This window comes from Pleurodeles waltl, chromosome 11, assembly GCF_031143425.1.
Source record: "Pleurodeles waltl isolate 20211129_DDA chromosome 11, aPleWal1.hap1.20221129, whole genome shotgun sequence".
Lineage (NCBI taxonomy): Eukaryota > Metazoa > Chordata > Amphibia > Caudata > Salamandridae > Pleurodeles > Pleurodeles waltl.
This window is the reverse complement of record NC_090450.1, coordinates 796,399,738-796,420,070: the sequence shown is the minus strand read 5'-3', so window position 1 is coordinate 796,420,070 and position 20,333 is coordinate 796,399,738. Positions and strand designations below refer to the sequence as shown.

Genomic DNA, 20,333 nt, shown 5'->3' with positions numbered 1-20,333 from the left:
TGGCAGCCATTTCTAAATTTGGCAGGCGGCTTCCCCATCAGAACGATACGGTAATTTGGGCCCAGTGCGTCTTAGTATACTGTACCTTTATTCATGTGGAATTAAACATTTTTATTGACAAGTATTTTGTAAATACCCATTGACTATTCTTGGGTTAATTGAATACTTTCAATATACTGGAAGTTTCACCTAACATTGCTATTACTATAAATACACACAATCTAGAAGCAGTTTTCTTAGAAGAATTCATAGAAGTGGCACTGTAAAAGACTCCGATCTAATGCCTCTATAAATCTATTTAATATGAGCAATGCCAAGATCACATTCTTTGAATCATACACCCATGTGGAAGTTTGGGTGTGGGATTTTACAATATTGAAGTTGTTAACAGAAAACCAAGGGCCTACTGGATGCTTTCTAATTTGGTAACTAGTAGCAGCAAGGCTCACATAGTACCTATGATAATATCTGAAAGGGCCTGTCAGGGCGTAGCTTGGTCAGTAAGATTGTATATGTGGGAGGGGGGGTGATTTCATATTTTCAGACAGTCATGCTGGCATATAATGTGTAAATACATTGTACGACAAGCAGGGTGCATGAGAGGGGCTTACTGGCCAGTGGAAGGGGAGTGGAATTCAGATTTGTAGAAGTACTAAGAGAGAAAACACAATAGTTTGTAAAATAACCAAATTTTTTAGGGCTTTCAAAACAGAGAGATTCTGTGTGAGTTTATGTCTGTGTTTATGCAAAACTTCCTGGTGATATCGGACGGACATCTAACCATAACCGACTGAAAACCCCTATATCCAACTACTTATCAGAAAATACATTTTTAGGGACCCTTGTTTGGAAAAGCCTTGAATTTATGATCCAGTTTCAGCTCTTGCATGCCCTCTTTGGTCAGGCCACTGACAGTGCACAGGCACACTCTTCCCCATTCTAAATGTGTTTACATCTAATATTCAGGGACAGTAATGTGTGTTACCATGAATCTTTATTAGGTTTTGGTGTGTTTTCATATTGTAAAACAGCAGCAGCACACTAGTACTACTGCAAATGATCTCTAGGACACCCTCCCAGTTCTCATATATGAAGTCCTGTTTTGATCTAAAAAAACATTTTTGTATGGCTGTTGCATGAAACATGAACACAACCCTTCTCTGCAAAATGTCTGTAACAGACTCTCATTCATCACCCACATTAAAAATGAATTAAAGGAAAACAGTATTTAAAACAATCTGTTTAAGAATTATTCAAGGTTATCAGGGCAATTCTCCCTGCAGAACAGAGTTGTCTGTATCAAGGGGCCCCCTGAAAGGCTGGGGCATTGGTCTAGAGCCAACTTTGCCTATGTCTATGAACGTCTCTTGCCGTCTATTCTTGATTTGATGGCGTTCCTATTTTTGTGCTTGTTCTGCCCAATAACTTTTCAGTCTTGTGGTGTTCAGACTGGGAGGTTTGTAGCCTTTTCATGCATACTTGAGGGGATTCTTTAACTTTTTTTATGCACTCCAGGGGAGTGCATGCCTTTCCTTGTTCTCTCCTCCTTTTTAGGTCGAGCGTGCAGGCGCTTTGAGCTGTTGTAAGTATAGTGGGATTTTAACCACTCCCATCTCACGCCCATCACTTTAATTTATTCCTGGGCTTGCCTTTCAAAAATCACTTGATGTCATTGGTAAATGCTTTACGTTTGTTCCACCGTGAGGCTGTTTTTGTCAAGCCTTACAGACTGCCCCTGTTACATGGGTTATTGCACAATTGCTGATATACTTCAGCATGGGCAAACTATTTTTTCTTTTGTCCCCCCCTTCATGCTGCATGGCGGCCATGGCACTCACAGCACGAACAGGCACAATAGTGTGAACTCAATCGGCGGAATTTGGGGTGCTAGTCACATTGTTAACAGTTACCTAATCAGACTCATTTCTTGTGGCTCTCCCCTTAAAACACTTGAAATTGGTAAATGTTTTCCGTAAAACAGAAATCCTCAAAGTGAAAGCAGCTCTCCTGGCACAGCGGGAGAGCTGATATTGCAATATTCATTACACTCGGTAAACTCGCCCCATAATGCTTTGAAAGGCATTACTTTTACAAAATACTTTAGCTCATAACTCAGCCTGTGGTGGTCCAAGCACAATGAGATCATCCTCAAAACATTCAAAATGACGTATTCTTTCGGTCTATATCATCTCTGGTTTCCTCTAGTATGTTAGTGGGGACTCCAAAATAATAACCCCTACCACGATTCATTATCTTCTTAAGCTCTCTCATGGCTGGAACTCTTGTTTTATAGCTTGGAGAAGTTATGTTGTATGAGCCTTGTTTGTAATATCATTGCAATAGACCTGCTAGCCTTGAAAATGTGTAATACACTAGCCCTCTAGGGGCTACATATCTGGTTACATTACTTTCTCTCATTCTTTTTCATCTGGTTATGCTCTCTAAGGGCTGACTATGTGATTACCTGACCATGTTTCTTCCAAAGGCTTTTTTTATTGTGGCAGCTCTGATGATGGGGTGGTGAAAGTGGTATTTCACTGGAATTAGCACAGTACATTTATATTAGGATGCTAAATGGAAACATTTTCATTTTTTGCTGCAGATAGATGAAAAAGGTAAATGGAAGTGCTTTAGTGATATACAGGTCCACTATGAATTTATAATGCCAGTAACTCTAACTCAAGCAAATACAAGACCTATTACATTGCAAATGCTTGTTCACTGTTATCCCCACACTCACAGCTTTATCCCCACCCTCACTCTCGTATCATTCCCCACTACTCTCTGTAGTCTTTCTCTTTTACTCCCACTGCAGCCTTTCACTGGAGCAGCCACAAAGGGAATGAAAGATAGCCATCTTTACCTTATGTCCTCCTACCTTGAAGTCATAGGCCAGTCAGGAAAAAAGCACTGAGAAAAAGAGGTAAACACAAGGGGCAGGTAAGGGGCAGGTTTGGCACACGTAACCCCCCAGGACTATGTGGTTGGGGATTGGCCTGTGGTCCAAAAGTGACTCTCACTTAAGGTAAATTAAAATATATATATTTTGTGTCACCGCTAGCACAATTCCCAGTGAACACCCATTGTGTAGTAGGGAACCGGTATGCAGTTCCAAATCAAAATGTGCGCAGTATGGGGTTGGCCTCCTACAGTGTCTTGGGCTCATGGCCATCCCACAGTGACACACTGCCGTAGACTTGCACAGTGGAGGGAGCGATGGGGGTGTTGCTGCACACAGTCTTTGTCCAAATTCATGGCGGTGGTTGACCACTTGCAGCAATGAGTTTGGCCCCTGTGGAGGTTTGAGTATAGGGCTTCGCTAGAGGCATCAGTAATTTCAACAATGACATCCTTTAACATGTCATAAGTGATGTAATATGTGAGTCTCGAAGCAGTAGATGATGAGGGTGGAAGTTGTAGTAAGTTCACTAAACTATACCTGTCGAATTGCAGTGTTTTTGGTTTTCAGACGTTAGTTCTTACCTCACTTCAACACTTAACTATAAGATCACCTTGATATTTTTTTCCTTTGATGAAACCCATGTATTCAGAGAGTAAAACACAGTTACAGGATAGTTAAGGTGCAGCATCACAAACATGAAAAAGACACCAAATTCACCAATTCACCAATGTGTAAATTTCAGCTGACCCCTATGACTAGTTACTGAAAAGTTTACAGCACTATCCGTTTCTAGTGCACAAATTATGAATATGTGTCTAATGGGTTATATTAGATGAGTATTAGATTCAGATGAAACATTAATTAAAAATAAATAAAACCTAAGATGCAGAATAACCTTTTGTTTGTCCCCTTTTTTAGGTTGGCTTATTTTTAAATAACCTGCTACAAATGTTTGTAAGCAGGTAACAAAAGATGATTTCATGTTATTTGATTCAACGAATTTTGTTATATTTCAATATGAAAATAAAATTGGTAATCAAGTTTGAAGCTTTCTTTTCCACCATTCCTTCTGCATTGTATTCTTCTATTTTCTGTTCCAATACCCTCCCCTTAATATGGCAATCTACCACGGAAAGCAGCTAGAATTTTGTATTAGTATCAGGCATCTGTATTTGCGACCTCAAATATATCACCATCGCACACCAGGAAAAAAGGCTCACTTTTGTAAGCTCCCAAATATAAAAAATGTAAAAGTCAAACACATATCATATTTAAGGAGGTGACCAAATTGATTGCAGGTTGGAGCAGGAACGGGTTTAATGAGGGTCATTAGTGGCTGAATACTAGTCTCCTTCTAAGCAAAAAACGTAAAAAAGTGATTTAAGGAGCCAATGGGCTTGACTACAGTCTTGTACGGAATAGGAAAGCATATCTCCAACATTTTTGTAAGCAATCTTGCTGGGTCATTTAAAACCTAGTTGATGAATCTGACAGTGATTAGGTTATCAGTATTTCAAATTAAGCTACAGAGCCTTTGGAATTGTTGAGCAACGGGTCATGGCGATCATTATGACAATGCCATATGAACAAACTATGTAGCTAAAGTTCTCCTCTGAAAGCTGGACTGACGCCAGTGACGGCTGAGTAAACCCTGGATCTCATGGGTAGACAAATGAACAGTCCCATGGAACCTATTTCTGGAGTCTCTAGGTCTGATGCTCGAATGGCTCTATTATAACTACCCAAGAATAAGTGTTCCAATGACCAGGGAGAACTCCATGAGGACCTGCCTGGGTTGTAAGCCGAAATATTAGTCAAAATATCATGTGGCATAATACCATCTACCAATGTATTGTCACATTTGTATAGATTTTCTACTTTTATATACTATCATGGAACAATATTTTGTAAATTATATTGAGGAACTAATATTTAAGTCAGATGATATTTTGATTACAACATTCTGATGGACTTCTAACCAAAGATTCCTCACATTTTGAATACTTTCCCAGGCATCAGACTGGATCTGGATAATCTTCAGTAGTACCTCTACCTACCAGCAGGTGGCTCTGATGGCTCTGCATTGCCATTGCTCACCACCAGGTGCCATCCATGTGTGCTGACACCAGCTCCTTTCTTTCTGCACCAACAAATGCGGATTTGAAGCCACCCCTCATCTTTTTGAGACTTCTACCTTGTTTTAAATTGTCTAAAAGCCAGTGTGCTACTCCCAAATCCACAGGGTTTAAACCTTGTGGGGAACGTTGTAAACCAGTGTCTGTGAGTGACCCATACAAGGTTTCCCTGTGGTTCCATGGGTCAGATCATGACTCCAAGACCTGCACTGATTGTGCCATGTTCCACCACAATCCCATTAGGGATCTTTAAGATAACCTTTTCATGTCGAAGCACTGCAAGATCCACTGTCTGAACTGGTTGAGGTCAAAAGGTAGGTCCCAATACCACTCCTCAGGACACTCCTGTGACTGGTCTTCTTCACGCTTTAAGGCCTCGGGGTAATAAAAAAAGAACAAGAAGTTCAAGAAGCACTAGGTCCCATCCCTCCACTTTTGGTCCCCTGAGAAGGCACGAGGGTGTCATTGTGCCTCCAGGTCACGCTCCCAAAGGCAGTCCATGTTTAAGTATATACCAACTCATGTCCCTCAGCAACCAGAATTTCTGGATGCATCAGCAACCCTGCAGCAGATTGAGGAATTTCACGATGCCATACTGCATCTTTTTGACATGCCACTGATTCGCCTGGTTGAGTCCCAAGGAACCTAAACGCCTCCCAACTGAACTTTCGCAAGCAGGTCCGTACTTGGTACCAGTTGGAACCTTTGGATCTGCTTCGGGCTCCAGACTGACTTCAGTACTGATTCCATTCCTAGCACCACGATCTACATCTGAATGCAATTCATCAATGCCATCATTACCAATTCCAGATTATGATGGCTAACCCATGCTGCTGTCCGACGCTGAGACGGCACTGCCTCAACTGACGCCACACACCCTCTCATCTGAGCCATAACCTCTCTACCATCGTTCTGACTCAGACACAATGTCTCTACCCTCCGGTAGGGTACCCGCCCTTCATGATCATTTTGATTGAGTCAGTGGGAGCTATGATGTTGAAGATGAGATTGCCCATCCATACTTGGAGGATAACCGGTACAAAGAGCAACAGGATGCCAGTGGCATGGATACCTCCCCAGACATTGGTCTAAGTTCTCCACCACAACTGCCACAGAAGGCACTGCCTCCTTCCCTGTGATTATGTAAAGGGCGGCAGAGGTCCTTGATCCTAACATTTTCACTCAGGAAATCAAAACAAATGTTTTAACAGGTGTTGCAACCTAGCCAGACTATTTTTAGACTCTGTTTCCATTTAATGAGGCCCTTACAGATGCACTTTTGGGCTCCTGGCCAAGACTTGCTGAGGCCTATCTGTACACCGCCAGATGGCTAGCTGTCATCACCCTGATCCAAGTGACCCCACTTTTCGCACCTGGCACCCTATCCCTGAAAGCCTTGTGATGCAGGCTTTGGCCTTTATAGTGAACCCAAACTCTTTTCCCTCTACTCCCACTGTCAGGGAATCTGAAAGATAGAAACCGTTGGCAAGAGTGTTTTCTCCTCCACAAATCTGACCCTTCACTCAATAAACTGCTTTTTAGGCCAATACGCCTATGCATTATGGCACTCTAGAGCCCAAGTGTTGCCCATGATCTCAGAGGAGTCATGGACCATACTTTCTGCAATGCAAGCTGGCTGCATTGTGGCTAAGTTCACCAATTGCTGAGGACTGGACAAGGGTGAGTCCCTGAGTCGGATTAGTGGCACTAGTGTGCCAATATACAGGCATGCTGGGATGCAGTGTGCAAGCTTTTCAGGAGATTTTCAGGCTAGTCTTGTGAGCATGCCATTCAAAGGCTCCCGCTTGTTAGCTGGTAAGGAGCATTTGGAGCACTTCAAAGATAGCAGGGCCACAATGGCTGCTTGGGCTTTTCTGCTCCCCTTCACCAGCTGCACCAAAGGTTTTGCACATTTTGTGCCTTTAATAGGGGGTTCCAATATTTGCAGCAGTGCCAACAGGTGCATCAATTACCACTACGCTTTTGTAGGTGTGGTACACCTCGCAGACAGCAACAGGGACATCGGGCTGCCCAGTGTTCCACAGCCCATCTGCCCTGCTCCCCCAAACTGTGTTAGAGTGCCCTTGATGGCATAAAGCCACCCTGCTGGCAGTCAAATATGACACTTTCTGTCAGGAGATAACTTTAGACAAGTGGGTCCTGCAAATTGTTTAACAGGGTTACAGATTGCTATTTCTTGAACCCCTACCACGCCGTCTACCAACTTCAGAACAGCTGACAGTAGACTATCTGTCTCTCTTGCAGCAGATAATGAAGGCTTTTTGGCCAAAGCAGCCATTTAGAGGGTTTTAGTGCAGGAAGTCAGTCATGGTTGTTACTCCCACTACTTCCTGATGCCGTAAAAGGACAGGGGTCTCCGTCCATTTTAGACCTTTGCCCACTCAATGGCTTCTTGACAAAAGACAAATTTACCATGCCCCAGTTCTTATCTTCCGTTGACCCTTAAAACTGGATGGTGGTGCTAGACCTGCAGGATGCTTATTTTCCTATGCCTGTTCTGCAGGCCCACAGATTTTACCTGAGGTTTGTGGTAGGCCACAAGCATTTTCAGTTTTCCGTGCTCCCTTTTGGTCTTATCAGTGTCCATTAGGTGTTCATCAAAGTGATGGCAATAGTTTCAGTACATTTTTAGAGGTTGGGGTTTTCAGTCTTCCTCTGCTTTAACAATTGGCTGCTGAAGGCCACTCGTCAACCACCTCCGTACTAAAGAAAACCTCCAGACTTCGCTGTGGTTCACTATCAACATGCAGAAGATGCACCTGACTCCTTCACAGGTGCTCTCTTTCATCAGAGCCATTCTGGGCACAGTGCAGTTTTGCTCTTAATCCCCAGAACAGAGGGTCCAGGCCAATCACCATGTTTTGACCTCTGTCCTGAACCTATCCTGGATCTCAGTGAGGATAACTTTTAGGCTATTGGGGCGGACACCTTCTCCAGCAACAGACCCCTCTCTTTACCCTAACTAAAAATAGTGGTCGGTGCATCACTTCTGGGTTGGGAAGGCCATCTGCGAGAGATGATGATCAGAGATGTCTGGTTTCTGACAGAGGCCTGGCTCTGCATAAATCTTTTTGAGTGGAGTGCCATCCACATGACAATGAAAGCCTTCTTGACCTTCATCAAAGAGAAGCTGATGCAGGTGCTCATGGACAACACCTTCTCCACGTGGTACAAGAATAATGAGGGTTGGGGTTGTGAACCTTGTGCCACTAGGCTCGGTGTCACTTGATGTGGCTAGACCACCACGCAATTTTTCTTGTGGCACACCACCTGGCAGGTTGCTTGAATGCCAAAACGGACAAACTGAGCTGTTAACACTTGGCAGGTCATGAATGGCAACTACATACAGAGGTAAACTGGGGTATCTTCCATGCATGGGGAGAGCCCTGGCTCTATATCTTCTTCCAGCCAAGAATGAACAATGCCAGCTCTTTTGTGCATTAGAGTTTCTAAGGTGTTTTTCATCCAAAAATGCTTTCTGTATTGATTGGACCTCTGGACTCCTGTACACCTTTCTGCCAACATCTCTCCTGCCTCGAGTTCTGGAGAAGACCAGGACTGACCAGGCTGAAGTCATTCTATTGGCTCTGGATTGGGCATGGAGAGTATGGTATCTCGAACACTTGGGCATGACTAGCTGGTCTGCGATGAGGCTGCCTCTCTGGAAGGATCTTCTGTCAAAGAGCAGGGCAGGATTTTGCACCCGAACGTGCACGGTCCACTCCTGCGTAATTAGAAATTGAGTGGCAAAAGACAAGCGCTTTGTACCTTCCTTATGAAGTCGGTCATCTTGGTAGCCAGGCAGCCCTCAACCAAATCTTTATGCAGCTGCTGTTGACATATGTTTGTGGCTTCTTGCACAGCTAAACAGTTCAACCTACTCCTTGCTGAACTGTGCAGGGTTCTCTTGTTTGTGTTGTCCTTTGCTTGGCAAGGCCTTGGTTTGAACAGTGGTAAAGTGTATCTGTCAGCTCTTTTGGTGTTTTTATGGTTGCTGGACCAGCCTTCGTTATTTAAATCACCTTTGATGCGTTTTATTAAAGGGCTACAGCATATGTTATGTACTTCATTTGTTCTGCTCCAATGGGATTTAAATTCGCCCAGATATTCTACATGTGTGCACCCTTTCAGCCTTTCTGCAGTTGTTCTCTTCGGCTCCTAAACTCTCAAGGCAGTATTTCTTGTTGCCATAACATCGGCAAGGTGGGTGAGCAAGCTACAAGCTCTGTCTGTAAACCCACCTTACACCACCTTCTACCTAGCCAAGCTGATTATAAAGAAATTAGCCTCCTTTCTTCCAAAGGGAGTGACTCTCTTCCATTTTTATCAGATCATCATCCTTCTAGCGTTATTTGCTCTGCCTCACCCCTTTAGGGAGGAGGAGAGACTTCAGTGGTTGGATCTAAAAAGAGCCCTCCACTTCTATATCACTCATACCAGAGTCCACTGGGTGGACGATCAGCTGTTTATTGGGTTCACTGCAACAAAGAAAGGCAAGAATGTTCATAAAAGGACCATCTGGAGCTGTGCTCTGCATTAAAATCTGCTATGCACTGGCCAAAAGGCAGCATCCTGAGAGCTTGCGGGCTTACTCCAACAGAACCCAGGCTGCTACCACTGCATTGGCCCACGAGGTCTTAGTTCTGAACATCTGCCAGACAGTGATGTGGGTGTACCTCAGCACATCCACAAAGCAATATTTTCTAGACATTCTGGTCTGCTGAGAAGGGCACTGTGAGAAAACAGGGCTGATTGCAGAGGCCCCATAACTTTTTGCCCCCATTTTCCTCTTTTTGCTGGTGTTTTCCTGACTTTGATGGTGCCCTGGGTACTGCTAACCAGTCCCAGGGCCTGTGCTCTGTGTAAAATGGATATGCAAATTAGGCTAATTATAATTGGCTAAGTTAACCTACCTATAAGTCCCTAGTATATGGTAGGGCATGTAGGTTTAGGGACCACAGCATAGGTGGTGCACACCTAGGTGCACTGCTGAGGTGCCCAGTGTCATTTTAAAGGCCGGCCTGCTTTGCTGGCTGCTTTTAAATTAAAGTTATATGCAAATTCGACTTTGGAATTAAAGGTACTTCCAAAGTCTTAAACTACCTTATTTTTACATATAAGTCACCCCTAAGGTGTGCCCTATGTGCCCCTTGGGCTGGGTGCCATGTAACTATAAGCAGGGACTTTATAAAAATAGATTTATAAGCCCTGGTGAGGTAAAAACAGCCAAATTCGTTTTTCCCTCATTGAAGTAAATGGCCTTCATAGGCTAGAATGGGCAGACTTTATTTTAAATTTTAAAGTCTCCTTAAATGTTACATACCAAGAATTTGGTATCAAATTGATTGTTGTAATAAATCCCACAACTTCCAGTTGTTGGATTTAATATAACTTGTCCAGGTAAAAAGTTTAGACTTTACCTAAAAAGTTGCCAATTTCAGCTCTGCATTGTTTTTGCTGCTGTGCTCTGATTGGCCAGCCTGCAGCAGCTTCTGCCAGGCTGCCTTGATTAGGTGTGAAGTGGCCTGGCTTCACACAAAGGAATGTGCTTGGGGGAGAGAATCTCCCCTCAGCAGATGGTGAGGCAGGAAGGGGGAGGGCGGCCAAACTGGTCTTCAAAGGCAGAGAAGGACATTTGGAGCACCCAGCAACACCCCCACATCCTGCAACCCCAGACAATTAGGTGCCCCCTTCATTAGATTAGGAGAGGGCAGGAGAGGGGTGTGTTTATGATTTTTAGCCACACCAGTGGGTGGGCTCAGCCAGATGTAACCTCCAAAAATCAGATTCAGCCATGTTGGATTTTTAGAGACTGTTGCCTTTTGGGATGGATTTTTGCCACACTTCCCAGGAAGTGGTCATCACAGGGGAACGACCCTGTCCCTGATTGGAGAACCAGGGCCCCCCTGCTTTTCACCCAGGAGCAAGGATAAAACTGGCAGACCTGCACCCACACCTCAGATCCCCACCAAATTTCAAGAAGAAGGAACTAAAGGAGAAGAAGGACTGCCCTGCTGGACCCCTGGCCTGCACCTGGACCCTGCACTCAGAAGGACTGCACCAGCTGCACACTTGGGCTTCACCACAAGAAGGACTTTGCCTGGCTTCAACTGGTTCAAGGAGGGACTCCCTGTTTGCTACAGGTGAAAAATTGCTAACCAGAGTCCCCTGCACCAACTCCTGAAAGAAGCGACCAGCTGACCACTGCCCAGTGGCCAAAAAGGAGTTTGCGCCAGGTGCATTCTGGGAGTTGAAGTCCGCACCCCCAAGGACCATCACAGAACTTCTGGACCCTTGGGGTGAGCTGTGGACCCCAAAAGAACCTTAAACGAACATCTGGGTGAAGCCCCAGAAGTTTGGAAAAGATTTGAGAATTTTTGGAAAAAAGCTCCAGAGAGGGACCGACCCGCCGCGGAAATTCTAGCCGGCTTGCCTCAACCGCGACCCGGCCTGACTTCGTGGTTCGTCCCGGTAAAGAAAAACATCCAAAAAAGAGACTAAGTCCGAACGTAAAAAGTTGACCGGGACCTCCCAGCCATCGTATCCGAGAAGGGCTCCATGGACGTCGGATCAAGATCCAGGTTTACCCCGGTCGAAGGATTTTCATCTCGAAAAAACGACTAAGTCCGAAGGTAAAAGTCTCCACAGAGGAAACCCACATCGCGTATCCGGACAAGGGCTCCAGGAGTTCGGATTCAACTGGCAGGTTCGTCCCGGTGAAGAAAAACTTCAAAATAAAGACTAAGTCTGAAGGTAACTTTTTAACCGAGGCCTCCCGCGACCTGTAGCCGAGCAGGGCTCCATCGCGGTCGGCCTGAAAGTTTGACTTTGCCCCGGTCGAGGTGCAACCAGATGACCCGATTGGCGCTTTTTGTTTCTAAGCGCTAGAAAAGTAATAATTCTTTAAAAATTCATATCTCCGGTTCCCCTGAACCGATTTTAATCGTTTTTGTGTCATTTTAAAGATAAAAATATAAACTATTTTTATTAATTGGTTTTGGATTTTTAAACTGTTTCCTGTGTTTTATTTAATTACTGTTTTGTGATATTTGAATGCTTTACACTTTGTCTCCTAAATTAAGCCTTGACGCTCGATGCCAAGCTACCAAGGGTTGAGCTGGGATTAATTTACTGAGACCCAACTGTACCTATGTGGAGGTTGGTGGCTTGTTGCTAGGTGTAGGTACCTACCTGCCCTACCAATAACCCATTTTCCAACATAATTGGAAGCAGCGACGGGATCCTGTACTTGTGTTCAATATCACGTTACAGTTTTAGGTAAAACAAATTAAAAATCCTTTAAATTGTCCTAGTGCAAAAATTGTTTTTAATTTTTAATTTGGATTAATTTCAATTATTGAATTTTTGTAATTTTTCTAAATTCTTGTTTCCAATTTTTGCAAAAAGTTTTTGTTGACACAAAACTAGGGAACCATGGAGCTTGATCTGGCTAGCCTACCCACACTGACAGTAGTCCAGCTTAGGGGGTTGTGTATTGAAAGAGGGTTGCCTGCAACCACTGATCTCAGGAAGCAAATCCTGATCACATCCCTGACAGCATGGGCTGAGGCCCAAGAGGTAGAGTCAGAAGAAGCTCCAGAGGAGGGAGAAAGAAGGGAGGATGCAAGCTCTAACCACTCAGGGGAGGGAAGGCATCTGAGCCCAAGTGAGGATGAGGAAGAACGGTCCTCAGTAAATACAGTCACTAGGGGCAGATCCAAAGCTAGTGGTGGGAAGGGGGTCCTTTCAGGAGGAGAGAACCCATCCATCAGAGAAAGAGAGCTGGAGGCCCAGCTAGCATACATAGCTTTGGAAGCAGAGAAGCTGGCCCTAGAAAAGAAAAAGTGGGCATACAAAGAGAAAAGAGATGGAGGCAGCGATAAAGAAGCTGAGGTGTCCATGGGTGGGGGCGTTTGCCCCAGATTACCCAAGGGGGTGGTTCCTGCTTATGTAGAGGGGGATGACATAGATAAGTGGCTGGGGGCCTTTGAGAGGGCACTCCAAATGAGAAGGGTTAGGCCTCAATACTGGGGTTCCCTTTTGTGGGAGTTGGTCCCCAACTCAGGGAGGGATAGGCTTCTGACCTTAAGGGGGGAGGAGGCAGATTCATACCCTAGTATGAAGAGGTGCTTAGCCAAGAAGTTTGGTCTGACCCCAGAGCAATATAGAATGAAGTTCATGGACACCCAGAAGGTCAGTACCCAGTCTTGGGTTGACTTTGTGGACATTTCACTAAAGGCACTAGAGGGCTGGATTATTGGTAACAAAGTAGATACTTATGAGGGGTTATACAATCTGATCATGAGAGAGCACATCTTGACCAATTGTACCCAAGAAAGGTTACGTCAGCATCTTGTGGACTCTAAGCAGACCAACCCTAGAGAGCTAGGGGAGGCAGCTGATGAGTGGTTGAGAACCAGGGTGGTTGTCAAGTCCCAGGGGGGAGACTCCAAGAAGGGGGGGACAGGTCCCCAAAAACCTAAGGAGGGAGGTGGTAAGCCCACCACAGAGACTCCCTCTGTACCCCAGAACCCTAAGAAGGAGGAGAGTAAATCACACTCCCACTCTGACCAGTAGAGACAGTTAGACCCAGGGTTAAAAAAGCTCTTGGACAGTAGGGCTTGCTTTGACTGTCAGCAGACAGGTCACTTCAGAGGAGATGCAGCCTGTCCAAAGAAGGTGGTTAGCACTGGGCTGTCCAGTGTAGCCATAGAGGAGGATTCCTCAGATGATGAAGTCCTCCTAGCATTGTGCTGGGAGACAGGACCAGATGGTAAGCTGGTGATCCCTGAGGGTGGGAGTAGGCACTTCCACCACATTCAAGTGAATGGGATCCCTACCACTGGCCTGAGAGACACCTGTGCCAGTCACACTATAGTGAGTGACCGGTTAGTGACCCCAGACATGTATGTCCCAGGAAAGACAAAGAAAGTCAGGATAGCCACAGGGGAGGTCACCTCCAAACCTGTAGCCATAGTGCCCCTAGAGAGGGAGGGTATCCTTGACTGGATTAGGGTGGTAGTCAGTGCTGACCTTCCCCTAGATTGCATCCTGGGCAATGACCTCCCAGAGGTGAGTCTGGTCACAGATGGGGTGGTGCCCCAGGCGCCCCCCCAACCCAAAGTCCTGGGGAGTCAGTCCCTACAGTTAGGAGACAGGGGTCCCCAAGAAAAGGAAAGAAGAAAAGGAAGGGTAGGCCACTCTTAAAGAGAGTTCCAGGGAGCCAAAGGCCTTCTGCCCCAGTAGGGGGGGAGCCCAGAGTTGGCACTGGTGAGGCCTCACCTGACCCCAAGGAAGTCCTGAGTAGTCAGGCAGCTGTCCAGATGCAAGGTGTTGCCCCTGCACTGACAGAAGGGAGAGTGGAAGGAGGGTGTCTGCCACAGGAGGTGGTAGCCCCCCACTCTAGACAGCAAGAGGGGTGCCAGGACCCCAAAGATGACCCTAAAGCAGCTCATCCACCTGTCAGTGGAGAGCTTAGGGTGTGGTTCTGGGTACTGACAGCTGTCAGTAGCCTCTGCTGGGTGCTAGCCTTCCTGGCAGCACTGTACTTGGCCTGGGAGGCAGACCCCAGGGCCAATAGCAAAGTAGGCCCCCTGACCCTATTGGTCATGGTGGGGTTGCTCAAGTGTTGGGTGACCTCTTTGGGTAAGCTAGGTGTTGCCCTAGCAAAGTTTGGAGTAGGGGAGGTGGGCACCTCACTACCCAAGTTGGCAGAGAGAAAGGAGGAAGACCCCCCTTGAGGAAAGTTTCAGTTTGTGTTGGGTCCTTTTACTGTTGGGATGGCTTCACTACCCATAGGGAGTGACCCTGACAGGAGGATATAAGGCAGAGTAGGCCCTGCAAAGGGACAGCCAGTTTTCTTCACTGTCTTCCTCGCCTAACAAGCCAGGAAGACTCTCCCAGGGTTGGGCTGAGTCTCCTGGGCGTGTGGGCTGGGGGGGGTTGTGTGAGAAAACAGGGCTGATTGCAGAGGCCCCATAACTTTTTGCCCCCATTTTCCTCTTTTTGCTGGTGTTTTCCTGACTTTGATGGTGCCCTGGGTACTGCTAACCAGTCCCAGGGCCTGTGCTCTGTGTAAAATGGATATGCAAATTAGGCTAATTATAATTGGCTAAGTTAACCTACCTATAAGTCCCTAGTATATGGTAGGGCATGTAGGTTTAGGGACCACAGCATAGGTGGTGCACACCTAGGTGCACTGCTGAGGTGCCCAGTGTAATTTTAAAGGCAGGCCTGCTTTGCTGGCTGCTTTTAAATTAAAGTTATATGCAAATTCGACTTTGGAATTAAAGGTACTTCCAAAGTCTTAAACTACCTTATTTTTACATATAAGTCACCCCTAAGGTGTGCCCTATGTGCCCCTAGGGCTGGGTGCCATGTAACTATAAGCAGGGACTTTATCAAAATAGATTTATAAGCCCTGGTGAGGTCAAAACAGCCAAATTCGTTTTTCCCTCATTGAAGTAAATGGCCTTCATAGGCTAGAATGGGCAGACTTTATTTTACATTTTAAAGTCTCCTTAAATGTTACATACCAAGAATTTGGTATCAAATTGATTGTTGTAATAAATCCCACAACTTCCAGTTGTTGGATTTAATATAACTTGTCCAGGTAAAAAGTTTAGACTTTACCTAAAAAGTTGCCAATTTCAGCTCTGCATTGTTTTTGCTGCTGTGCTCTGATTGGCCAGCCTGCAGCAGCTTCTGCCAGGCTGCCTTGATTAGGTGTGAAGTGGCCTGGCTTCACACAAAGGAATGTGCTTGGGGGAGAGAATCTCCCCTCAGCAGATGGTGAGGCAGGAAGGGGGAGGGCGGCCAAACTGGTCTTCAAAGGCAGAGAAGGACATTTGGAGCACCCAGCAACACCCCCACATCCTGCAACCCCAGACAATTAGGTGCCCCCTTGATTAGATTAGGAGAGGGCAGGAGAGGGGTGTGTTTATGATTTTTAGCCACACCAGTGGGTGGGCTCAGCCAGATGTAACCTCCAAAAATCAGATTCAGCCATGTTGGATTTTTAGAGACTGTTGCCTTTTGGGATGGATTTTTGCCACACTTCCCAGGAAGTGGTCATCACAGGGGAACGACCCTGTCCCTGATTGGAGAACCAGGGCCCCCCTGCTTTTCACCCAGGAGCAAGGATAAAACTGGCAGACCTGCACCCACACCTCAGATCCCCACCAAATTTCAAGAAGAAGGAACTAAAGGAGAAGAAGGACTGCCCTGCTGGACCCCTGGCCTGCACCTGGACCCTGCACTCAGAAGGACTGCACCAGCTGCACACTTGGGCTTCACCACAAGAAGGACTTTGCCTGGCTTCAACTGGTTCAAGGAGGGACTCCCTGTTTGCTACAGGTGAAAAATTGCTAACCAGAGTCCCCTGCACCAACTCCTGAAAGAAGCGACCAGCTGACCACTGCCCAGTGGCCAAAAAGGAGTTTGCGCCAGGTGCATTCTGGGAGTTGAAGTCTGCACCCCCAAGGACCATCACAGAACTTCTGGACCCTTGGGGTGAGCTGTGGACACCAAAAGAACCTTAAAAGAACATCTGGGTGAAGCCCCAGAAGTTTGGAAAAGATTTGAGAATTTTTGGAAAAAAGCTCCAGAGAGGGACCGACCCGCCGCGGAAATTCTAGCCGGCTTGCCTCAACCGCGACCCGGCCTGACTTCGTGGTTCGTCCCGGTAAAGAAAAACATCCAAAAAAGAGACTAAGTCCGAACGTAAAAAGTTGACCGGGACCTCCCAGCCATCGTATCCGAGAAGGGCTCCATGGACGTCGGATCAAGATCCAGGTTTACCCCGGTCGAAGGATTTTCATCTCGAAAAAACGACTAAGTCCGAAGGTAAAAGTCTCCACCGAGGAAACCCACATCGCGTATCCGGACAAGGGCTCCAGGAGGTCGGATTCAACTGGCAGGTTCGTCCCGGTGAAGAAAAACTTCAAAATAAAGACTAAGTCAGAAGGTAACTTTTTAACCGAGGCCTCCCGCGACCTGTAGCCGAGCAGGGCTCCATCGCGGTCGGCCTGAAAGTTTGACTTTGCCCCGGTCGAGGTGCAACCGGATGACCCGATTGGCGCTTTTTGTTTCTAAGCGCTAGAAAAGTAATAATTCTTTAAAAATTCATATCTCTGGTTCCCCTGAACCGATTTTAATCGTTTTTGTGTCATTTTAAAGATAAAAATATAAACTATTTTTATAAATTGGTTTTGGATTTTTAAACTGTTTCCTGTGTTTTATTTAATTACTGTTTTGTGATATTTGAATGCTTTACACTTTGTCTCCTAAGTTAAGCCTTGACGCTCGATGCCAAGCTACCTAGGGTTGAGCTGGGATTAATTTACTGAGACCCAACTGTACCTATGTGGAGGTTGGTGGCTTGTTGCTAGGTGTAGGTACCTACCTGCCCTACCAATAACCCATTTTCCAACAGGCACTTTAACCGCTACTTTCTGAACCAGTTCATGGGCTCACCACCTAGAAGGTATTTCTCAAGAACAATATTCAAAAGGAGTGAAATCTGCATTAAAAAGTCTATCAGAAGAACCAGTTACTTTTCTTTAGTAACGGTCTTTCTGGTAGAGACTTTGTCTGACCACAGATTCTTGGATGACCCTCTCACCACCCCTCGATGAACTGGTCTCTTTACATAAAAAGATACAAACTTAGGAATCAGCAAAGTGGTCATGACATATCTGATTTGCTGCACATCTGCAGGCATGGAAGTTTCAAGAATGCATCTAGTCAGCACACCAGGATGGCAACTTTTCAGGCTTGTATACGTCACATCCAGTGTGGAGTGACGTCGGATCTCCACCACCACCATGGGACTGAGGAAGATTTTCCAGATCCAGTCTGATGCCTGGGGGATTATTCAAACGGGAAGGAATCTGCAATTAGACTCTCTACAAGAAAGTGCATTACCGAAGGTAAGTAACTTGTTCTTCAGATGCCAAAGTTCTCTGTTATGTACTGATGTTTTGTAATATTTAATGCAGCACAACGGATTCCATTGGGGATTGTTCGGAGTTCAGTGATTTGGTTCATTATAAATTAATCTATCATTTCCAGGATGAGTTGCAAGATCAGTCTTGGATTTTTTCTACATTGAGCTCCATTATAAACATTATGATTTGCTCAATGGTGAACTCTTTGAACGTTTACATTGTTATGTGGGGTAACGTTACAACAAACATGTTATGAAGCCTGGTGATTTCAAATACATCTTTCATGAATGTCGTTATTGTGACGCTTAAAATGAGATTTTTGGAGATTTTGATTGAAATATACTCAATTATGGACTGCATCACAATCAATGAGAAGGGCATGTTGCTTCATAATATATCCTCAGAGTGATCTCACTGTAAGTCCCCTGTCAAACTTGATTGATAGCTGTTATCAGTTCCAGAATGGCCTCTATGGTGCTCTCGATAAATGTTTCTTGTTAGGGACCTTTAAGATGTGTATTGTGACTCAGAGAGAACGTTTTAAAACATTATCTGATGATACATATGATATGAACTTAATTATTATACCAATGTTAAGACACACTAAGGGCCAGATGTAGCAAAGGTTTTTACCCATTCTGTGTCTATGGGAAAAAGTGTTTGTACATATGGCCCTAAGTTCCTTCACTGAGGGCTGTTTTGTTAATAACTCCATTGTTGGCACATTGAAAAGATTCATTAATCAAGAAAGGTTATGTAATAACATCTATGAGGAAATGTAAATGCTGCGCAGCCCTTCTGGCTCCAACATATATTTAACAATATAACGCAAAATGTATAAAGGTTTCTATGAGGGGCAGAATACTGAAGCTGTGTTTCTCAGTAATTAATTTGTGCAGTCCTTGATTAGAATTTAATGGCCTGCTTCCTGTGAAAGCAGCTTGTGCCTATCTGTATTATAAACCATCACAGGTTCCATTAAAAGAGTTCTATTCTGTTTATTCTGAGACCCATCTTGATTACTTGGATTGTATGCCAGCCTCCAACATGACTATAAATGTAATACCTAATATCAACGATTCAATGCGGAGCTCGATGAATAATTATTAATAATCTGCAAGATTGCCTCAGCTTCATTCGGTGCTTATTACCAATTAAAAATGAAGCCTATGAATCCACTCTTTTTCTTATGCTTTACTTGAAACTACTTAAATTCTGCGCTTTACATATTAGAGCCACAGATATGCAGTCATCAAAGAAAATACAGCAAAGCCTAAACAAATAAACACTCACCCGCATTTATCGATGCGTTTTTGTAGTAATGGAGCATGATCATCATTATCATTGGCAAAAGAGCAACTTTTATGTACTTAGTGGCTGATTTAAAATTCGGCGGAGAGGGTTCTCTATCGCAAAGGCGAAAGAGTACCCTCTCTGCCAAACTGACGGTCCACCCACCTTATTCACAGTCTGGCGAGCCTCAATTATCAGCGGGAGGGACTTCTCAGTCATTGTCACTGCCATGCAACTCCAACAGACTCACAAAATAAGGACGTCTGAGTTTTGACTATTGAACTACCAGATTTAGAGTAAGCAGTCGAATGGCCAGTTTTCCCTGTCACCGCAGGGTAAAACCTGCAGAAGGGGCAGTGAAAACTGCTAAATTACCCCCACACCATGGGAGACAGCTCCCATGGTGTGGGGTAATTTCTTTTGTATTTTCAAAAACAAAATACAGCTTTGTGATTTTGGTTCTGAAAATATAAAAACGTGTTAAAAGTTTGACGGACGTTACAGTCATCTTGACAGAGCCATCCACAAAACTTTTAACAGAGGGCCAGTGGACATTTCTAAGTTTGTTGGGTGAAGGACCCTCGTATGGTGGAAGTAAAATACTCCACCACACCGATGCTTTATCTTCCACCCACCAAATTCTAAATCATGCCCCCTCTGTAGTTTGTCTATTATATTTAGGTTTTCAGAGAAACCCCCTACTGAACATCAGGTAAGTTCATAACCCTTTATAGTGGAAAAAAAGAAAAAAAAGAACATGGTTTTCACTTAAAGAAGAGGAATCAGTTGATGGCAGTTGTTACCTCTGCATCCTGGACATTCTGTGCAGCTCCATATCATCACTGCCTCGAAAACCTTTTGCGAATGGATTGTTCTCAATTTTCAGCTGTGTGATCTAGGTGGAACCAAGAAAAAAGGGTAAAGGGCTGTGTCACACAATGATCGGAGACACAATTCAAAAATAGTTTGACCAGTAAATGTATGCCAACCTCGACTTTTTTTTATTGTAGGCGAAGAAGAGATGCCATTGGAAAC

At 44.9% G+C, this 20,333-nt stretch overlaps 1 protein-coding gene across 4 annotated transcripts in view; it reads right to left on the bottom strand.

The window, feature by feature from the left end:
- TBX5 (T-box transcription factor 5) overlaps positions 1 to 20,333 on the bottom strand; it is a 399,833-nt gene that overhangs the window by 91,676 nt on the left and 287,824 nt on the right. For all 4 annotated transcript variants that reach the window (XM_069214523.1, XM_069214524.1, XM_069214522.1 and 1 more), the window contains one exon: positions 20,102 to 20,193. In XM_069214523.1, coding sequence (XP_069070624.1) covers positions 20,102 to 20,193 — 92 coding nt within the window. The remainder of the gene's footprint in view (positions 1 to 20,101; positions 20,194 to 20,333) is intronic.